The sequence below is a fragment of the Neovison vison genome, chromosome 4, assembly GCF_020171115.1.
Source record: "Neovison vison isolate M4711 chromosome 4, ASM_NN_V1, whole genome shotgun sequence".
Classification (NCBI taxonomy): domain Eukaryota; kingdom Metazoa; phylum Chordata; class Mammalia; order Carnivora; family Mustelidae; genus Neogale; species Neogale vison.
Genome location: NC_058094.1, coordinates 129,597,636 through 129,621,221, shown reverse-complemented (window position 1 = coordinate 129,621,221; position 23,586 = coordinate 129,597,636). Strand labels below are relative to the sequence as shown.

The window sequence follows — 23,586 nt, the reverse complement described above, 5'->3', positions numbered from 1 at the left end:
AGCACAGAACCAGGCAATCTTATTTATTTTCTTTCAGATAAGATACTCCATAAATTCATTGTACTTCCAATTCAAACTAAAGATGACAGGGCTTTAACCTAACCATGCCAGTCTTTTATTTGCTTTTCCTTTCAGGGACTCTGAAAATTCTAGCTTTCAATGACACCAACATAGTTACTCACTTATTTAAAACCATAATACACAAATAAGTCTCAAAAACAGAACCAACAAGCCTACCAAAAATAATTACCAAAAACTCTTTAAGCTTATGCTTTTTAATTTATCCTTCTATCACACAGATTACTGTTCTAAAATCATTTAGAACAGCTGCTCTGTATTTCAAGTTTACTCTCAATGGATTAAGACTTTAAAAGTAATCATATAAAATATTCAGTTCCAAAATCAAATCTACTAAATGAGATATATTCAAATAGGTTTTGCTTCTATTCTTATTCTCTCTACACTACAGGTAATCATATAATTTAAAAATTTCATCTTCTCATTAAAAAAAATTAAATATGGGGCATGTGGGTGGTGCAGTCAGTTGCACATCTGACTCTTGGTTTTGGCTCAGGTAAGCATTGAGTCTGCTTGTCCCTCCCCCACCCTCTTGTGTGTACCCAAGCACTTTTCCTCTTCTTCTTTAAATTAATGTATTTTAAAATCTTTAGAAAAACATTATATACGTGAAGACATTATTAAAATTTCTTAGGTGAGTTTTGACAAATTGTACACATATTAAAATTTCTTAGGTGAGTTTTGACAAATTGTACACATTTTTGTCTTTTTCTCTACCTTGTTTTTTCCAAAACCATGGGGTGCCCACGTGGCTCAGTTGGTGAAGTTACACGTAACTCTTTCCCTCCCAGGGCTGTCTGAGCCACATGCTGAGTGTTGAGATTACTTTAAAAAATTAATTAATTTCTAAAAAGACCTTGATCAGATATATAGACTTGTCAGTAATCTACTCATAGTAGTCAACACCCCAAGAATCAACTGAAAAATCTAAAATGCAAAAACAATTTGAGAATGGAACTTTTAAGAATATAAATATCCAAGAAAATGCTGAGAACTTACTGATTACTCAGTTATACTAATGTCTCCTTCCTCCTCCAGCACACAATGAAACTCTTTCCTACAACTGGTGAGTTCTGGTCAATGAGATTTAGGGGAAAGTGACGGATGCTATTTTCAGGCTTCTAAACTCTCACTCAAGCTTCCACCTTCTTTCTCTTCCTTCATCTCTTGTCTGGAGGCAAAGAGGGACCAGAAGATTCCAAGGCCCTAGAAATTGGCAGCACTACACAATTTTTAGGAGCCTGAGACGCTAAACGACTGTGTAAAACAGACCACATCCCTACCTCAAGTCCACCTTAGACTGGGTCGGGGCAAGGAATAAGCAGGGTGTTAAACCAAAAGTTGTTTAGTAGCCTAACTTGATCATACAGGACCAGTGCAAGAAATAAAGTCTCTGAAGGAGACTCAGAAATGGTCAGGAAAGTACTTTTTTTTTCTCCAATTTATTTATTTTCAGAAAAACAGTATTCATTATTTTTTCACCACACCCAGTGCTCCATGCAAGCCGTGCCCTCTATAATACCCACCACATGGTACCCCAACCTCCCACCCCCCCCCGGCCACTACTTTTTTGTTTTTATTTTTAATTATCCTAAAGCAAAGGTAGCAGATAGTTTCAAAAGGAAGAAGCTGATTATGTCAAGTGCTGTAAAGAAGTAACAAGAACTGTTTCTTAGAACTGACAATGCAGGGCTGCTGGTAATGAAGTATATGCCATCTAAAACTCTCGTGTCATTTTCACTGCCCTATTCTAGTTATTGTGTTTATGGGGAATTAAGACACAATAACTTATTTACAGTACTTTCAAAACTGTATTTGACGTCATCATATTGAGCTCTAAAATGTTTATGCCCCAAAGACACTTTGTTTCTATGTGCAATTTTTAATTTTTTCTGGAGTTCTTGTAACACATTCATGATTTTGTATTACTCAAAGTGTAGGTCTATTATACTTACTAAGCATCAGCTTCTCCCTTTAAAAAAAATGTAGCTCTTCCCAGTTTCTGATACTTACATTAGGTAATATACAACAAAAAGACAGGTGCTATGGGGTCCTTGGTTCTTCACAGATCCTCCCTGCTCCCCACCTTTTTGTTGTGTGGTGCTTGCTTTATAAAATCACTATTTGTCTTAAAGGGTAAATAAAACACAAATTCCCAAAAGGGACTTAAAGGAAGCCTAGTAAAAGGAAATAGAGAGTTGGGACAATACAGAGGGGCAGGATATTTCAGAGGAATTAATAGATAAGGGAACAGAAATATGCAAGCCTAGTTGAAGGAAACAAATAAGAGAACATCCGAGTTGACACAAGTCAAGGACAGCTGTTGTGACATCAGCTTCAAAACAGTGAGCTCTGTACCTAGCATTTGTCTCTATGTGCAGAGCCAAACCAGTAGGGTTTTTTTCCCCCACTTGGATATTGAGGCATAACTTCCTAGGGGTTTGTTCTAAGGTGGGAAGGTCCCTAAAACCCAGGATATGGTAGAGTTTTACTATCTCTTCATGAAATAGCTTATTACCTTAAGAAAAAAAAAAAGAACTTTAAAGTTTGAAAATGTAAACTAGTAAGAACTGTCAATGGTAATAAAATGTAAAATTAGCAAATCGGAATTAGCCTTTTCCTAAATAAATAAGTAAATATGTATATATATATATATATATATATATATATATATAGTCAATGGTAATAAAATGTAAAATTAGCAAATCAGAATTAGCCTTTTCCTAAATAAATAAGTAAATATGTGTATATATATATATATATATATATCTCATATCATATGGTACAATATTATTTTGTAAGAAAAAAATAGAACTTCTTAAATTATGCAATGAGAACTCCAGTTATATGTTTTCAATACCCACTTTGAAAGTCTATAAAAGGAAGATGTAGGGGCGCCTGGGTGGCTCAGTGGGTTAAGCCTCTGCCTTCGGCTCAGGTCATGATCCCAGGGTCCTGGGATCGAGCCTCACATCGGGCTCTCTGCTCAGCAGGGAGCCTGCTTCCTCCTCTCTCTCTGCCTGCCTCTCTGCCTACCTATGATCTCTGTCAAATAAATAAATAAAATCTTTAAAAAAAAAAAAAAACAAAAGGAAGATGTAGAGATGTGATTTTTAACTCTCCTTCAAAAAGCAAAGAGAGAGGTGCCTGGGTGGCTCAGTCGGTTAAGCACTTTCTTTTGGCTCAGGTCATGATCCCAGGGTCCTGGGATTGAGCACCAATCTCTTTTCAATCTCTTTTCAGTGGAGAGCATGCTTCTCCCTCTCCCTCTGCCTGCTGCTCTGCCTACTTGCGCTCTGTCAAATAAATAAGTAAAATCTTTAATAAATAAATAAATTAAATAAAAAATAAAAGCAAAGATATTTTGCTTGTAAATAAAATAAATGTTAAAAATATCACATATTCCATTTGCAATTAAAGATTATATTTTCCTACTTTAAGAAACAAAAGGCAAAACCTCTGGGTAAAAAAATAACCTAAGCAGAGGTTTTATTACTTAAATATGATGTTTTTAAAAATTCTCTATCTATACAGGGTTTTAAACTTTTTCTTCCTTCAGGCAGAGATTCAGAAATCTAAAGAGAGCATTAATTTAGCTTATCTCAAATGACACCATTAGTATTTCACTGATGTTTATAAATTAAGGGGCAGTTTAAAATTTTTACCACATATACTTCAATTTATATTCATCATTAGTTGTCAGACCAAAATTTTTAAAACTTGACTTTCCCCCATATTACAAAAAATTTCATATATACAAACTGTTCACTGAATACCCCCACCACCACAACTGAGAGTCTACAAGTAACAGTTCTCTATATCTGCTTTATCACTTACCTATCAATTCTTTTACCAAACCATGAATCCACTTTTTTACCTAAGTAAACTGCAAATAATTGTATACTTCACTCCTGTTTAACTAGAATTCAGTATTTGCTTATAGTGCTTTAGTTTCTGAGGCAAATTTTTCATAAAGTAGAATGCAGAGACCTTAAGAGTACTATTTGATGAGCTGTAAGAAATGCATATGCCTGTTACTATAGACTGAATGTTTGAACTCCCCAGACACATTCTGTGATGGAGGCGGGGCTTTGGGAGGTACTTAGGTACTAAGGGTGGAGCCCAATGAAGGGATTTGTACCCATATAAGGAGAAGGACTAGCACTCTCTCAGCCATATAAGGATACACAGAGGATACAAACAGAGGATAGGGAAGAGGTACTCTAACAAGAACCCAACCATGCTGGCACCCTAATCTGGGACTTCAATCCTCCAGAACTGTGAGAAATAAATATTTATGGTTTAAGTCATCCAGTTTACAGTATTTTGTTATGCAGTCTGAACTAAGACACCTGTGGACCCTTAACCCTTGTCAAGTTACATATTTTCACCTGAGTTTCCTTCCTCTCCTCAGTCCTTACTTCCACACACTGTTTTCACCAGGCCTTAACTCTGCCTTGCCTTTTTCTTCTTAAAAACAGAATTGCAAAGTATGCACTCTTTCCCAGAGACTTCTTTCATTCATGTTTTTGATATTCATTAGTATTGCTGTAGATAAACATTTTTTTCTAAATTGTGTAGTAGCATTTAATTGTGGAAATACACCTTTTGTTTATCTGTTCTCCTTTTTTTAAAGTTTTTATTTTAATTCCAGTTAGTTAACATACAGTGTTAGGTTAGTGTCAGGTATACAATATAGTAATTCAACACTTTGATACATCATCCTATCTTCTCTTCTTTTGACGGACCCCTGAATCACTTTAGGTTTTTTGACTATTACAAATAAACCTGCCATGTTCTTTTGTAAGTCTTTAGGTAAATATATTTTCATATATCTCCAGTAAATACCTAAAATTGGAATTATGAGTTAACAGGGTGTTGTGTGCTTAGTTTTACAACAAACCATCAAACCTCTTCCAAAAAGATTGCTTCATCTTAAACTCCTACCAACAATAAGAGCTCTTACTGATTTCTATTTATTCCCAGATTTGATGTCATCAACCTTTCTAACCATTCTTGTGGGTCTGTAGTAGGATCTTTAGATTTGATACACTATGGTCTCATTATCATTGAGTTCAATTTATGTTCAAATTTCCCTTGTGATTTCTTCTTTGACCCATGATTTACTTAGAAGGATGTTATTTAATTTCTCAACACTTGGATTTATCTGGTTATCTGGCTGCTACAGATTTAATTCTGTAATAGAGAAAACAATGCATGATTTTGAATCTTTATTTATAGTTAAGACTTGTTTTATGACCCAGTATGTTCTCACTTGGAGAAGTACCATATGCACTTGAAGAGAAGGTACATGCAGTTTGGGGGAGTACTGTTCCATTTATAACTTAGTTAAGTCAAGGTAGTTGATCATATTCAGATATTCAACTTCTTTACTGATTTTTCTTTTCTAATTCCATAAGTGCTGAAAGAAATAGTTAAAATCTCCTGCTTGTTTGCAAATGTCTTTTTCTTAATTTTTGTCTCATGTCATTTGAAGATAACACAAATTTATGACTGATACAAGTTCCTGATGAATTGACCTTTTATCATTATGCAATGCTTTTTATCTCCAGTAATTCCCTTTGTTAAAATCGACATGAACTAATATTACCTGCTATCAAGAAACTCTGGTACTAAATTCTGACAGTCTTCTCAGAGTTTCCATTTCCATTTATTTACTCACAACCTGTGCCTTTATATTTAGACTGCATCCATCCAATTAGCATATAGCCAAATCTTTGGATTTTAAATGCACTTTGACTTGTGTTTGAGGGGCATTTTTAAACACAAACATTACATTTAGATGACATACAATTATAAATGTGGTTACATTTGTTCTCCTGCTTTATTATTTGGGTTTTTTTTTTTTTATTGCTTTGCTTTTTTGTTTTTCTCTGTTCTTCCTTCCCTGTGTCCTTTTGGAAGAACTGTATTATTTCCTTGAATGCCATTCTAATGCATGATTAGCTGAAAGACTATTATCACTCCAGAACTATTTACTTATTTATTTTTAGTAGTTGCCTTCTTAGTACTATACCACTTAGATATTCTGATTCAATGGCTTAGAGGTCAGAAGCCCATACACTGTATTGCAGGTGGTCTATACACATGGCGAAGTTCATAGGGATATTTTGTTTTGGTCCTAAGGGCCATTTTAAAATTCTGAATAGACCTAAGAGTCATTTTTAAATTCTGAATAATTCCTCATCCCTAGGGCTGCAGCCCATATGTCATCTCCGAAAAGTCCTTATAGGGGACATCTAAGGGAATCCTCTCTTTATCCCACCATTTTTTCCCCCTCTCTCTCTTCACAACACCCCCCTTTTATTTGCCATGTAGCATTTATACAAACTCTCTCTCCTTCCACTGCAAATTCCAAGACTCCACGAGGGTCTTATACTTGCTTAATAAATAATTACCTACAGGCTCTCAAATAATTATTCAAGGAATGAGTCACTCTAAAAATCACAAGCTCACCTGTTACCACCAAATATCTGAGTTCATAATAGTCTCACCAAAGCATGTCAGATAACATACACATATATACATTATAACCCCTTCTCCAAACCGAACCTAGGGTATCCCTAATGAAGGACTCAATTCTAGATATAGTCCCAAGACTGATACCACAAGAGGGCCAGGTCTAGGGGTTGGAAACCATTCCGAGCGAGGTCGGTCATAACGTGATTGTGTTGCTCGTAAACTTCATTTTGATCCCTAAAATTAAATATATATTAAAAGGATGGATGGCCAGGAGGTATGAGAACAAGATGAACCGCTGAAAACAAGCATATCAGACACCATCCGATCAAATGGAATCCAATTAGCAGAGATTTACCCAGCTCGTTTCTTTTTTTTTTTTTTTAAGATTTTATTTATTTATTTGACAGAGAGAGATCATAAGTACGCAGAGAGGCGGGCAGAGACAGAGAGAGAGGAGGAAGCAGGCTCCCTGCCGAGCAGAGAGCCCGATGTGGGGCTCGATCCCAGGACCCTGAGATCACGACCTGAGCCGAAGGCAGAGGCTTAACCCAGGCGCCCCAACCCAGCTCGTTTCTAATAGAGCAGGCACGGCGCAAGGCCGCAGGCGCTCTTGCTATGTGAATGCGAAGAGGGTGATATCTGGCTGGTGGAGTACCGAGGATTTAGGGAACAAAACCATATACTCCACACTCACGCTGCAGAAGAAAACCAAACCCTACAAGAGTGCACGTCATCGAGCGCCGGAGCGTACCTCTTCCGGGATGCGTGTCCCAGCGGCACCTCAAGCTGCGCCTGCGCACAGGGTCTCCGCGTAAAGAACCAATGAACGGAAGGGTGGGCGGGCTAGAGGGCAGAGACTCGGCTTCCGGTTCCGGTGGCCTTGGGTCAGTCCGCTTTTGTGCTACGTGTCGCTGGCGTGTGAGGTGTTGGCTGACAGGTAAGGCTGTGTCTCCTGGTGGGCTTGGGCTGAAGCCTTTGTGACAGGCGGCGGCAGCGGGCGTGGGTGAGGCGGAGGGTGTCGCCGGGAGGCTCTTAGGGGCTGGCGGTAAGAAGGGCCGCTTGCTTCCGTCGGAGACCGAGGTCCGGCGCTTTTCGCTGCCCGCACACTTCATAGTACGACTTCTGTGGAAGCAAAGCCCCAAGCCGGCGGCGTCCCCAGGGCGCGAAGGAGAGTGGCTCTGATGGCCTCTGGTCCTTCAGCGCTTCAAGACCTGGCCCAGGCTTTGGCTTCTTGGCTGTTTGCGCAGGGCCGCCTTTGTGTGCCACTCGTACTCTGTTGGGGGCCGCCGGTGTGTTCTGTGCTCCAGCCGGAGTGGATGGCTGCGGCCAGAGTTCCCCGCGGGCTTGGCTTTGGGGATTTGTGCGTAGCGTCCTGTCTCGGAAGAGCTACGCTCAGCCCTGGCCCTCCCACTTCTGCGGGCTCTACTGGGAGGAGGGGTCTAGACTAGATCGAGAGATCGTAGTGTGTCACTAGATCCCCTCCCCTGGAAGTGAGTGCCGGGTTTGTGCATTGTGAGCGCCCCACCCCCGCCCCGAAGAAAGACCCCTTAGCTTCTTTGAGGACAGCGATATAGTTTAAGCCCACTGGGTTTGAAGAATAAACTTAAGTGAAATACTAAGAAAACAAGCGTAAGTATGTCAGTTTAGGCTTGGAATCTGTACTTTTTTGTTTTGTTTTATAAGATGGAATTGACTCGTCTCAGACAGGAACTCGTGGCTGCTCTCCTCTCCAGTTTGGTGTGACTGAGCAAGTACTTACTTTGTGATAAAGGACACCAGTGAGGGTTTTTTTACTCTTCTGTTTCGTTTAAACAGGCATCATGGATCAGGTAATGCAGTTCGTTGAGCCGAGTCGGCAGTTTGTGAAGGACTCCATTCGGCTGGTGAAAAGATGCACTAAACCTGATAGAAAAGGTGACAGCTTTAAAATGGGAGGAAAGATTAACTCTTTGCATTTTCTAGGTCTTTTCCTTGATTAATATCTTGCAGCTTAATAATTGTTGCGTTATTTTCATCTTACTGCTTTTTAATACTGTCATTTCTTCCTAGATTTTATGCACTTTTTTACACTTTACAGATCTGTCTGTTCTATGCATTTTCATGTAGTGAAAGGTGGTTACAGTCTGCATTCCCATGTTAGGTTTGCCTTAGTCATAATCAGTGACTTTAGAGTTGTTAGTCTCTTCCACATTTCCACTCTGGAAGCTCTTTGGGAGTCGTCCCTGTGCTGCCACTGCCCCCTTCCCACTTCTTCCCCTAACAAAACCTTAACATGAAATCAGTAGTATAGTTGTTGCCAGCCTTGGAAGTTAAATTCTTAGTTATCATGATTTATCTGTTAAAAGGTGTGCCAGAATTTGTTTACCTTTCTTCATTTGAGTGCGCCTGAAGTTAGGAGCTGGGAATGTAATAGAGAATATATTAGGTTATAGTGTGTATGTGGTATAACACAGAAAACATGTCATAGAGAATCGCCCTTACTCTGAAGGAGTTTAGAATCTTTGAGGGAAGACGGTCGTGAATGGCAGTTACCACTTCAATTCCAGCTGTGGTAATTCCTTTAGAGGAGAAATAGGAGTTTGGACAGGACATAATGGGACTAACCAAGTCAGGAGGGCGGGGGGAGCTTCCCCGAGGAAATAACATTAAATGGATGCATTACCAAGGTCTGAAACTTTAACATAGGGTTGTGCCCAGCCCAGTTTGCTTTCTCAAGCTTTATTTCTGGCTTCATTATGTTATCAAAGATGACAGATGTATTGTTTATTTTAAAAAAAAATCATGTTCTGTGTTTCTGTAATTACTACTTTTAACAGCAACAACTTTATTTTAAGAGTATAACAACTTTTAAAACATAGTGTGTATTTCTTTTATTCATGTTTCTTTTTTTTTTGGTATTCTGTTCATTTGCTACTAAGATAGACTGTTTTGCTGCTTGTTGATGGATTCACTAGCATGGGCAGCCACTTTATTTCTGTGTCCTTAAATATCAATAAAATATGAAAATTTAAAGATCTGTCAAACAATTTATTTCTTAATACCATGCTTTGTTTAATTTAAAATGATAGATTTACAATCAGGAGTAATGTACAGCACTAAGTTTATTTATGTCACTGTTAGTTTTCTCTCCTATACTTGCAATGACAGTGCAAAAAATAATCTAAATTTTGTGTTTTTAAATCCAGAATTCCAGAAGATTGCCATGGCAACAGCAATAGGATTTGCTATAATGGGATTCATTGGCTTCTTTGTGAAATTGATCCATATCCCTATTAATAACATCATTGTGTAAGTAAACTTTTTGAAATAGACAATATCTAGGATAGAACACAAATTGAAGGGCACCTGCGTGGCTCAGATGGTTAAGTATCTGACTCTTAATTTTGGCTTAGGTCATGATCCAGGGTTGTGAGATTGAGCTCTGCATCAGGCTCCTCTTGGGGGGTCTGCTGGAGATTCTTCGGCCCTCTGTCCCTCCCCCATTCACATGCGCTTGCTTGTGCGCGCTCTCCCTCTCAAATAAGTCTTTAAAAAGAACTGAAATCATTTTGAGTTGACAGCCTGCTGTTTTGTTGATACATAGAGATGTCTTTTGAATTTTTAATGCTGCTAGAGTCTGCTGGTACTTTTTGAGTACCTGATAGTTAGGAGTGCTTTTATATGTTCTGCAGTCTTTATAGCAACTCTGAAATTGGCACAGTTTTCTTTAATAAATAAAATTTTAAAGGGTCAAGGAAGTGGGTTAAAAGCCCTCAGTATGTGATAAAGCAAGTGATAGAGCCAGTAGTCAAATTTAAATCTTCTTTATGCTATATAGTAACTTGTTGATTTTTAAGGTGCAGAAGAAATGCTTCCTGTCTGAAAATCATTACCTTGATAGAGTTCAGACTAGACCAGATCTTGTAGCTTCAAATCCTCTTTTCTTTTTACTTAACAGATGTCATGAACTTGGGCAAGGTACTTAGCTTCTCTGTGCCCCGTTTATTCCATAAGGCTAAGAGCTCTTACTTGGATTATAGGAAAAATTAATGACTTATGTCGTGTAAAACCCTAAAAAAGAATTTGGGTAAGAATGGAAATGGAAGTTGTTGTGACTGTCATGAACCACTGTACTAATGGAGGGTTTCTTAACTTTCAGTGTATTAGAGAGGAGAAGAAAACATTGAGAAGCACTGAGATCACTTTATTCTTTTCTAAAAGCTTTTCTTTTCCGATTGATTATAAATTATGGAGAAACCTAATGGCAGTGAGCAATTAGAATAGTTCATGTTTAGGCATTTTATTTATTTATTTATCCTTAAAGATTTTATTTGTCAGAGAGCGCACACAAGCAGGGGGAGCAGCAGGCAGAGGGTGAAGCAGGACCCTGGGATCATGACCTGAGCCACCCAGGCATCCCAGTTCTAGGCATTTTAGTTTGATGTAAGGACTTACTATGAGTTGCAATACTTACTTGTTCTAGGATTCTTGTATTTATTTAATCTGAGCTTTATCTGTCATTTAGAGGTAGTGATACTTACTAGGCTTATTCAAGGGGATAGAGAGGTTTGGAACAGTTACTTAGAAATGTTTTGTAGGGGCGCCTGGGTGGCTCAGTCAGTTAAGCGGCTGTCTTCGGCTCAGGTCATGATCCCGGGGTCCTGGGATTGAGTCCCTCATTGGGCTCCTCTGTTCAGCAGGGAGTCTGCTTCTCCCTCTCCCTTTGCTGCTCTGCCTACTTGTGCGCGCTCTCTCTCTCTCTCTCTAATAAGTAAAATCTAAGGGGGAAAAAAAATGCTTTGTATACTATAAATTTTTTTAAGTCCTAGATGCTTTACTCTAGATACTGGTGGAATTTGTCTTCTAAATGACAAGTGACTGAATGATACTGTCTGGATTTTTTAAGTAGGTCATTATAGTTACTAAGCAGAAGTTATTAAACAGAAGTGCTGCAAAGAGAGACTTTTTAGGATCAGTGAAAGTTAGACGTGGAAAGGATCAGGTCTCAATCTACTCCATCACTTCAGAAATCTCTGCGATATTACTCGTGAGGAATACCCACGCTAGAATGCTGGAAGCATGCAGAGAATACTCAGGTAGAAACACTCTGCATCCCTGGACTATACTTAACCTCATCAGTAAGCAGAAGGGGTGGGGTGGGTTTCTGTGAGGTCCCTTCTTTTCCACAGAGCTCAGTGCCTCCTGCTTCCCATTCCAGTGTCACACAGGTTTAATGGATACAGTTACTGTTTTCAATTGATGTGGAACTTGTTTGCTGTGAACATCCCTCATTTTTCTTAGTTTTACCCTTTGCAATAACAAGTGTTTGTCTCTTTCAGTATTTTGTTATATGAGTGCTTTTTACATTTTTTCCCCAGCCTTCACTTAAAACTGTCTTTTTAACTCTGTCTTGCCAGATGTTACTGTCTGCCTTGCATCCTTGATAGGGCCTGTCTTTCACCTTAGATTACGAGCTCTGAGGGAATCCTGTTGTAGATATTTATATACACACACACACTCAAAATGTTAATATATGTTAAGATGTTAGTATATGTAAACGCATCTGTGTGTGTATATATGTATTCTGTAGTGTGTGGGTATCCAGCAGAACCTAGTCCAGCGTACTCTCCTGTACCCATGAAGAGCAGTGAATAAGTGTTTATTGAAATAAGTGAACAGCTTACAGTTCTTTATCTTTTTCTAATGGTCATGATGATAATAATGATCTCTAACATTTATTGGGCAAGTGTGCCAGGGAATGTTCCTGCTTTGGCCAACTCCTTTAATCCTCACAACACTTCTGTGAGCCTAGCACAACTATTTTCATTTTATAGATGAAGAAACTGAGGCATGAAAAGTAGGTACCTATGTTTCTTGGCTGGTAAGTGGTAAAGCAGCATATAAAACCCAGACTGACTTAATAAAATATTTTTAAAAATAAATAAAAATAAAGAAATAAAACCCAGGCTGCCTGACCCAGGAGCCTATATTTTTAACCCTTATTAAGAGCCAGCTCTCCATTGAACACTCGTATTCTGAGTCACATTCCTTACTTCATGCTCCAGTTCGCATTTCATCAGTCCTTTTAAAATCCAGTATTTCAGATGTTTTCTTGCTCTTGGCTAAAATCCTCAGACAGTTTCTCACAAATAACTGCTACAATAAATTTCCTTTATCCTGGGTTTAAACAGTTGGGATGGTTTGTTTTAAGTTTAAGAATGGAACATTATCCTTGTTAAATTCCTTTTTCCTAGATTCCCTTAGGGAAAATTTTTGAGTTTTTATTCTGTCCAACATGGTTATTTATCCTAGTTTTGTACTAGAGAATCTTTTATTTCATTACCTAAGCTGTGGCCTAAAATACTGTTTAGGACAGATACTCTTAGTGTGCACGCTTTTGGATTGAGATCAGTTGGGTTGTTCCCAAGAGGTTTTTGAAACAAGTATTTAGTTTCCTTTCTTTTCATTGTTTCCATGGCAAACACACAATATCATTTACCATTACCAGTCAGAGATTGTATGTACCCTGACTGGTGGAGCTTGCCACTTGATCTCAAGGGTGGTGAGTTCAAGCCGCATACTGGGTGTGGAGCCTACTTTAAAAAAATTATTAAATGATACTGAAATGTATATCTCAGCAGACTGTTACAATGTTTAGGCTTTTGAAATTTAGAAGTTCTTTTGTAGAAAAGGTGATTTTTGTTTTCATTATGATTAAACCCCTGTTTTTAGTGATCGTAGTTGGGAATGGTTGAGCTAGTTTTAGTCTTTATTTTCAGACGGTTGATTGTATATCAAATTGAAAAACTTAATCAACTAACTGTCCTATATGTAATTCATATTTTCCATCCTGTTTAGAAAGAGAAGACTTAAATAAGACTTACTAAATAAGACCATAAAACACATTATCCAAAGAGGATTCAGAGTTTTTAAGATAAGCCTATGCAGAAGCCACATCATCTCTAAGGATCTTTTCCATTCTGAGATTTCAAAGTACAGTTCTTCTCCTTTATGCTCTCTTAGGGTTCTCAAATAACTGATTTTAGTTCCATAAAATTATAGATACTGTATTTCAAATAATTATTGTTATTAAAATGTTCTATACACTGAGATGGACCATTTTTTTCTTTTGCAGTGGCGGCTGAACACCTTTTTAGGAGACTTTTCCATCTTGGGGATTGGTGAATAAGTGAGGATTTGAGAAGCTCATGGAGTAAAAATTTGCCTATATGTTTTGTGTTTTTCTTTCATTTTTGTCTTCCAGGGTGTTTTGTATTTGTAAATTAAAACAGTTTCAAAATAAACAAACCTAACTTTTTTCCATCATAGATATTTAACAAATTTGATAAGATATCATGGCTTATTTTCCCCTCCTTCCTTTCTTACTCTCCTTCCTTCTGTCCTTCATATTTTGCTTTATAGGATAAATTAAAATGAAATACTGCACTTTCTGAGCGCCCCCTCTCATAAACATTTTCGTATCATGGGAAAAGAAACAGAGCAAGTAAGGTTGGTAAAGGTAATGAAAGAGTTTGTGGGTAGGGTAGGAGTTTTGTCTGAACAAGCAGATGGAGCTCCTGTAGATGTTTAGGTGCTTCCTGAAATAAAGGTTAAAACTTCAGAGTGAGAGAGCAGAAACATTAGCGTTCTGAATTATGTGAAAAATTCACTGTTAATTGAATGTGAGATGAAAAATGGCCTTCTTTTCCCTTTAAAAAAAAAAAAAGCAAACAGGAGAGATAGTTTATTCCCCTTTGGCAGGGTGGGGGCAGTGATTTAGTCTGTTTATTCAGTGTTTAATTACTGAACTTTATTTCCAAAGTTCCAGTATGTTTATAATAAATCGGTTAGCAACACTGAGAATTGTTGAATTAGTATATCCTACATCTGAAAATAATATAACTATATCTGATGAATGTCCTCTGATTCTTCATGAATAAGGTAGTCTGGAGTCTTACTGGTATGGTTGAAGTGTTCCTCAGTTTTGGAATCCAGTGCAGAGAGGAAAGTCTGTTCTCATATTGATAGTAACTGATTTTCTGCCTGTTTTTGAAATGCTAAGTACTTCAGTTTTAAATGAATGGCGGTCTTCAAGGAAATAAAAATATAGCCTTGGAACCTTAATCATAGGGCGTCCATATGGCCCCATTTTATAGATACTAAGCTCCTTAAAGGCAAAAATGTGTGTGTGTGTGTACATGTGTGTAAGCACATGTATGTGTATGTGTGCACAGATGCATAGATATGTACATATACACGTGCACATATACACATAGAAATTATGATAGAAATTATTCTAAAATGTAGACTTCCTTTGCCTCTGGCAAATTTGTTTATCTTCTTAGATAATTCTAGACACAAGTATTTTCTTAATATAAGGTAATTATGAGTCCCTATTTATAACATGTATTTTGCTATTTTTTATTTTGCTGATTTGCTGGTTCTTGATACATGGGTAGGTAAGGTATTACATATTTTATATTTATACATATAAAATGAGGGCTGACCAATAACTGGTGATAGACCAGTTCACACTTAATTGACTCTTAGGTAGGAAAAAAAATAAATAAATAAATAAAAATAATAAAATAAATAAAATAGATTTTTTTAATTAACCATACCAATGTATCTAAGAGCTAGCGCATTTGTGTTATAAAACAGTACTTCTCAAACTTTAGCAAGTAAAAGAATCATCTTTGAGAGTCATTTTAGGATACAGCTCCTTGGGTTCTACCCCTAGAGATTGAGTAGGTCTGGGTGGGTCTAAGAATATTCATTTCTTTTTGCCTGCTAATGGCTGCTGATACGTGGACCACACTTTTGAGTAGCAAGTTTTTAAAGTTCTTAGTAGTTGTGGGGTTTTTTTTTAAGATTTTAAGTGATCTGTATACCCAGCGTGGGACTTTTTGCTTATAAGCCCAAGATCAGAGTCATGTGCTCTACTGACAGCCTGCCAAGCACCCCCAAGAGTTGCTGAGGCTTTGTGTTGTTTAAATACCTATACCAAAATAAAAGAATGCCCTTTTTATGGTAGTCCTGCCATTTCCATGAAACCTATGCCTTGAAGCAAGTGGCTTTGGCCATCTAGTCCACTAGACTAAACTCTAACCACAAAAAGTCAACAAAAGTGCACATCACAGAGGAAGAATCCAGACAGCCCTGAGCCCTGATGGAAGAGTAGGAAATAAAGCCTGGTTCTAGTTGCAGTTACTTTGTCACTGCTTACAAGTGGTGTTTTACCCCAAAATCTGCCCTTGGGCCATTTGTCTCATTTGTTAAGAACGTTCTACTTGGAATGAATGGTATTTAATTTAACCTGAGTGCAGGAAGTACCATTTTGGTTTTTTGTTTGAAGGAGAACCTTATGTCAGAAAGTAAATGAACTGAAAGTGTTTAAAATGAGCTGAATTCTACCTCTTATGTTACACGTTGGTCATAATTTTGCTAGAGAAGGTCTTTTCTGGGTAGATTTTCAAGATTATTTGGATGCAGTGGTCTCATTTTCCTGACACTTATTCTACCTACACCCTTCTCATTCTATAGCCACTCTCACAGTCATGTATTTGCTTGTCTCCCCCATGTGTTTTCAGCTTCTGGTGAACCTTGCTTAATAGTGTGGTTTGTGGGCTCCTGGAATGTCTTATCATGAAATGTGTCACTGAAAGTGGACATAAGTTGATTGACTAATTACAAATTACTAAAAATTTATCTGCATTCTCCTACAAAACACTTGTTGAATTTCTAAATGAATATTATCACAAACGTTGACAGACTAACAGAGGTTGGAGCATATGGTTTATAGGATTAATGATACACAAATAAGGCCTTACAGTTTTCCAGCTATTCCTTTTCAGTTGGTCCTCACAATAACCCTGTGACAAGTAATGTATTCTCCAAAATAATATCTACAATTTACTTCTCACCCCTCCACTGTCACCACACCACCACACCTGGATATTTTTTCTTTGTTGTCTGCCCCACTAAAAAAGTTCCAGGAGAGAGACATTTTTTCTAATTTAATGGCAAATCTCAAGCGCCTAGGGCAGTGTCTACATGTAGTAACAACTGCTTACTAAGTGAAGGAAACAAGTATTGTATACATCGCAGATTTAATAGTTTCTTACTTGTAAGGGCAACAAAGATCATGATAATTGAAATCACCTGCCTAGTACAGTGCCCAAAGCAAATCCTTACTTGGTCAGAGCAACCTAGTATCAGAAAATTAATATACACATATGTGTAGTGTGTGTTACTGGTTTTTTGATATAAGAACACAAATACATATATGTGTGTTTGTTTTCTTTATATATATGCCTGTACCATGGTCTTAAACTACATACTCCTTAGCTTTTCAACTTGGAACAGTAGCAATTCTGTGCCTTCTTTCCCCGCCCTACCTATGGCCTATATAGAAAATAGTTTCTTTCTTCATTAATGATTGAGGATTCCCTCTTGTGTCTCTGTATGGCAATGTAGTTTATGTTTTTGGGTTTTTTTTGTTTTTGCTTCTTAAAGATGTGATTAGTATCAGTACAATTTATAAGGTTTGTTCCCCTGCTTTAAGAGCCACACATGGCATTCGGGGGGCCACCTGCAGTCTTGACTGTGAGCTAGCCAGCCTTGTAAGAAAGGACTTCGAGTTGGAGCAGTTGGAGCAGATGGTTGGCCAGAGTAGCACTCTTCTAGAATGTTTTCGAGGCCTTGCAAACCAAACAAAAACCTAGATTGGAGGACCAGGAAAACTGGCCAGTTCTTTCAACTCTTCTGGCATTATTCTAAGTGTAATGAGCATAAAAGTCTCTGCCCTTCCCCGTAGTAAGAATATTACCCCTATAGATGCGAAGGGGCTTTGAAGGCTAAACTGTATGGACATGAAAGAAATTATGTGTTTTTGGAAGGTCAGGAGCATAGAACCAAGTGAAAACATGTCAGGACACTGGTCACAGTAAGTCACAATAAGCTGAACCAGTATCAAAGCAAGTTCTTTGTTCTCTCAGGGAAGAACAGTAGTTGTCACACCAATAGTGTCCAGGGCAGTCGTAGAACATGTCACCTTAGGTTAAGTTTCCTTAACCATTTTGAACTGCAGTCTGCTGATCCTCAGAATGGGGATATTAATGCCCAGCTTTCAGTGTTGAATTCCCTAAGGTCAGGAAATACCGGTGAGTGAAGTGGGCACAGTGCCTAGAACATAGGTATTCTAATGTTAAATCTTGTTTTTTCTCTGATCCTTCCACCTCCTCAGAGACAAGAGGCCCTGAAGCTCTATATAGCTGGCCTTCCTCCAATTGGTACAGGCTGGAGTTCTAATAATCTTCATATGGCACTGTCTGTTGTCCTGACAGCTTGCCCACGGTCACATTAAGATAATTTCTCACATTGTCTGTTTCCTAACCCAGAATGCAAGGAACTTAAATTTACCAAAGGCTAGGGGTGTTTAGGTTGAATTAGTGAACTGATTCCCTACTATATGCTAAGAAGTTGGCTAGGTACTGGCAATAAGAAGGTGCACTTGCTTGCTTTCTATCTTTCTATCTTTCCTTAGTATTTTATTTATTTGACAGAGAGCGAACACAAGCAGGGAGAGCATGAGGCAGAGGGAGAGGAGGAAGCTGGCTCCCTGTGGAGCAGGGAGTCTCGGATTATGACATGACCCAAAGGCAGATGCTTAACGGCTGAGCCACCCAGGCACCCCAGAAGGTGTGCTTTCTTAAGCAAGAAGAAAGTGAGTCATCTCAACCCTGACTGTGTAAAGGGGTTGCAAAAAGTCCTATTGGTAACAATTTATTCTGACCACTTCCCTAGTCTTCGTAGGGTAGAAAGAAGTACAAGCACAGCAGACGATAGAAAATGGCATGGTTAGTCCTTTGTAGTAAGGTGTGAAGTTGCTATCTCAAGACTTTTTAAAATGGTGAACTTTCTGGGGGGCTGGCTGGCTCATTTGGTAGAGCATGAGACTCTTGATCTCGGGGTTGTAAGTTTGAGCCCCACATTGGGTGTAGAAATAAATAATTTTTAAAATTTTTAAAAAATTTTTTAAAAATTGCACATTTTACCTGTTTAGTCTCTGAAGAAATTGGGGGAGATGATTTCTAAAGTGCTTTTCTGTGATCTAGTTTATTCAGAGAGGACTCTGAGGTATCTGTAAAGGTCCACACCCCACCAAAGCTGGCCTTTAGTTCAAGAGCACTCATTGGGTCTGCAGTGGTTTTCTTCTGATGCCAAGTGTGTGTTTTTCCATATCAGTTCACCAATTCTGTGACACCAACTGAATGTCCAACTATTTATTTCAATTCTTACACTGTCTCCCTGGTGTTAGAGTAAGACCACACAAGTTAAAGGGCTCTGTCCCACATGATGGCCCTCACTTCAGATGCCAGTTACAAGTGGGGTCCCCAGACAGCCCACACTATTGCTCAGCCAATCACAAATGTGGGGATTCTCACAAAATCTACGCCCTTCAGATTTTGACAGTTCACAAGAAATGACACGACTTAGGGAAGTGCTCTACTTTTATCTTTATTGGAAAAGATACAACTCAAACAGCCAGATGGAAGGGATATATAGGACAAGGTATGAGTGGAGAGCAGGGAAGAGGATGAAGAGCTTCCATGTCCTCTCTGGGTGTTTCACCCTTCCAACACATTGATGTGTTCCCCAACAGGGAAGCTCCCTGAACCCCATCATGTAGGACTTTTTGTTAAGGCATCATTTATGTACATATGGTTGATTAGATCGGTAGCTATTGGTGATTAGATTTAATTTCCAGCCTCTTCTGGCCCAGAAGAATTCTCTATCTAATTCTAGTTGTCTTTCAGTCATCGGCCCCCATCCTGAAGCCACTTAGGGGCCTGCCAAAAGTCACCTCGTTGGCCTAAATTCAAGGGTGGTCAAAAGAGATTACTTATAAATAACAAAAGACACCCCGATCACAAGAAATTTCAAGAATTTTAGGAACTCTGTGCCAGGAACCAGGGACAAAGACCAAACATACATATTTTTGTATTATACCATAGGGTCCTTAATGAAAAAAGTGGGGGGGTACTTAAGAGTATGTATATGAATGTGTAGTGTGTGTGTGTATACATATACATGTATTTATATGCTGTATATTTAAAGAAATACATGCTGACCATACCCAATTTTTATTACATAGTAGTGTCTCCCCAATGTATTATTGTTCAGCAGTAATAAGTTTGAGTCTTTACAGACAAACTTCAGCAGCTAAACTTGGAAAAAAATGTTAGCATTTGTTAGCAAATGTTAGCGTACAAGATCCTCATATCTACTCTCCTTTTACAAATGAGGACATTCCAGCACTCCCATCACATTTATGATTGTCCTTCAGAATTCTACCGTAAGTAGACTTCCATTCTCCATGTACGTATGTATGTATTTACTTATTTAACTTACTAATCTATGTATTACAATGTGGACTCACTGACTCACTTTTTAATGGTTTATAATTCATTTCTGTCAAGTTTGTCATTATTAAAAATTATATTAAAAACAGAAGTAATAAATACCAAACATTAATCACTTGCTAAGTATTTCTTTTTCAGTGTTCTGGTCAGTTGTTTCCTTAACCTGATCTGGATTGTCTGAGTTAGTTTCTGCATAAATAGGGTTATTAACAGTAGAAAGTTTTTTCTACCCTTTCTAAATGCTATCTGTCAATATTATGGGTCTTAATGTTGACATGATCAGACCTAGACTAAGCTATAATCAGAACCAGCAGCTGCAAAACTGGATTTGTATACTAGACTGAATATCTGAATGTTCTATAGCAGTAAGACATACAGAATAAATGTCAATAAGAGATAATGTTTAGGGTCAATAAAAAATACATAATATATAAAATAAAAATACATAATGTGTGAAGCAAGTTTCAAGTAATAATACTTAGCCTTATTCAAACTACATGCCGTGCATTATTTTATACTAATTGTATTCTATTTTACTAAAAAATAAAAAGGGGGGGCTTACACTCATGAAATGCAAGGGGCAGGGGGTTACTGCTTTCGGCCTCTAAAGGACAGAGGAGTCAGAAAATGAACTTAACAACCAGCACAGACTGAAGACCTGAGGTTCTTTGAATGTTCAAGACTATATAAGCCCTCAGGGCCTTTGCATGACCCAGGGCCTGGTGAGACAATCTTGGTAAATAGTTGAGGCTGAATTCTGGCAACTTATAGGATGGGGCTTTGGAACAGTTTAACATTTATTTGTCAAAAAAGACAATATGAATGTGTCATATTCTAGTTTTATGGTCTGAAACTCATACCTGCTATATTCTGTAGCTATAAACCTTAGTGCCTCTCACAGACAAACATTTTATTAAACTAATAAGGAGTAAGGATTTTAGTCAAGTGGTACAGAGGCTTGTAAATAGTAACATCAACCTTTGGCTTCAACACTCTGACTTGCCGGTCCATTATCTAGAAGCCTGACTTTTATTTTAGCTGTTTCTTCTGGTAATTCTCCTAATCCCAAAATCATAGGAATTATTTCTAGGCTTACCTAATTAAATATACTATTGATCCTCTGTGTATATCTCAATATACTATTGATGATGCTTTAGCTCACTGCATGCTTGCTGCTTTTCCTTTTTCATCCTCCTAGTATAAACTACTATTTTTATTTGTCCTATGTTTGTGCATTTAAATAGTATGTTCACACCTCTGATTTTTGTTAACAATGTGGGCAGTATCTTTTTAACTCCCCACTTTGAGGATGTGGATATTTATAGGCTTGTCTTTATTTGGCTGCTGCTTTCCATCACCTCTCAGCCCTTACCATTTGAACTTTTACATTTTCAGACTTGATAGCATTTACTGTTGTCATTTATTGCTTTATAAATAGGTAGATTCTAAAAGTTAGAAAAATAATAAATGGTGTTTACATTACTATAACCTAATAAATATTGCTGACTTCCCAGCCAAGAAATGTATTATAGTTACGTTTCTTTTTTGATCAGCTTTCTGTATATTGTGTGTTTATGTTTTTATTTATTTTCCTTAACATTGTCTGCCTTTATCACTGTATCTCAGGAGTGTCACATGTATGGCATTTTCCCTCCTCTGCATGTCTCTTACCTCCCTCTGGAGCCCTCGGTCCTCTCACTGCAGTACAAAGTATTTTCTTGACCTGAAGCACAGCCTCATCCTGACATCTTTCTTCCTTTGGTTCCTTGAGTTAGTGATAATGTTTCCCAGATTCTAAATCTTTCACTTGCTTGGTTCTTTTATTTTGCTGCAACTTATCACCAATAACTTCCTAAGTAAAATGTGTAAGAGATCAAAATATCTTTAGTCTAATCTCACACTTGATTGATAGTTTTATTGCGTATGAAAAACTTAGTTCTAAACAACTTAAATATTTTCCCTCAGACCTTTGAAGATATTTATAATTAATTGTCTTTGGTAATATAGTGCTGCCAAGAAAACTATTTCCAGTTTGAATCTCACTTTTTGTTGATGAGTTTTGTTATTTTTTTGTTGTTGTTCTGATTTTTGGTTTTACTTATATTCATGTTAGTTAACATATAGTGTATTATTAATTTCGGGGTAAATTTTAGTGATTCATCAGTAGCATTTAACACCCAGTACTCACTACATCAAGTGCCCTCTTTAATACCCATCACCCATTTACCCCACCCCTGATCCACCTCTTCTCCAGCAGCCCTCAGTTTGTTTTCTTCTTTCCTCCCTCCCTCTTTTCCTTTTCTTTTGCTCTTTTCTTTTATTAATGTGGTCTGTCACATTGATTGATTTGCAAATGTTGAACCACCCTTGCAAGAATCCCAGGAGTAAATCTCACCTGGTCATGGTGAATTTTAATGTATTGTTGAATCCTGTTGGCTAGTATCCTGGCATCCATCAGGGATATTGGTCTGTAATTCTCCCTTTTTGTGGGGTCTTTGTCTGGTTTAGGGATCAGGTTACTGCTGCCTCATAGAGTAAGTTTGGGAGTTTTACTTCCATTTCTATTTTTGAAACAGCTTCAGAGAAATAGGTATTAGTTCTTTAAATGTTTGGTAGAGGTCCCCTGCAAAGCCATCCAGATCTGGACTCTTATTTTTGGGAGATTTTTGATTACTGCTTCAATTTCTCTGTTGGTTATGGGTCTGATGAGGTTTTCTATTTCTTTTTGGGTCAGTTTTGGTAGTTTATAGGTTTCTAGGAATGCACCCATTTCTTCAGAATGCTTAATTTGTTGGCATATAATTGCTCACAATATGTTCTTAAAATTTTTTGTATTTCCTTGGTATTGGTTCATGATCTTATTAATTTGGGTCCTTTCTCTTTTCTTTTGGATAAGTCTGATTAGGGGTTTATTGATCTTACTAATTCTTTCAAAGAATTAGCTTCTAGTTTCATTGATCTGTTCTACTGTTCTTCTGGTTTCTATTTCATTGATTTGTCCTCTAATCTTTCTTATTTCTCTTCTCCTTTTTGGCTTAGGCTTTATTTGCTGTTCTTTCTCCAGCTCCTTTAGGTGTAAAGTTAGCTTGTGTATTTGGGATTTTTCTAATTTTTTGAGAGAGGCTTGTATTGCCATATACTTCCCTCTTAGGACCACCTTTGCTGTATTGCAGTTTTGAAATGTGTTTTCATTCTCATTAGTTTCCATGAATTTTTTAAGTTCTCCTTTAATTTCCTGGTTGATCCATTCATTCTTGAGCAGGATGCTCTTTCCACTTACAAATATTTGAGTTCCTTCCAAATTTGAGTTCCTTCCATTCTCTCTCCTGCATCATTTATCCTAGCAGTTTGCACCTCCATTGTTGTTTTCTTCACAATAATACCCTTTTTTACTTCAGCCTGATGAGATTATATTCCAGAAAGGGATCCTCTAGTGTCTTTTATGCTTTTTCCAAGCCCAGCTAGTATCTTTATAATAATTATTCTGAATTCTAGCTCCAACATTTTACTAGTCTCTGGAAGTTAGTACTGCTTCTTATTCTTATTTCTGGGATGAATTTTTCTATCTTGTTATTTCGTCCAGAGAATAGATGAATGAGGGAACAAAATACAAAAATAAAAA

General features: G+C 37.7%; 1 protein-coding gene across 1 annotated transcript; it reads left to right on the top strand.

The window, feature by feature from the left end:
- Positions 1–7,368: 7,368 nt before the first annotated feature.
- Positions 7,369–13,770, top strand: SEC61G (SEC61 translocon subunit gamma). Its single transcript, XM_044245681.1, has 4 exons — positions 7,369–7,498; positions 8,377–8,475; positions 9,747–9,849; positions 13,676–13,770. Exons 1-4 carry the CDS (start codon positions 7,384–7,386, stop codon positions 13,683–13,685), a joined length of 327 nt encoding a protein of 108 aa, XP_044101616.1. The 5' UTR covers positions 7,369–7,383; the 3' UTR covers positions 13,686–13,770.
- The last annotated feature ends 9,816 nt before the right edge of the window (positions 13,771–23,586 follow it).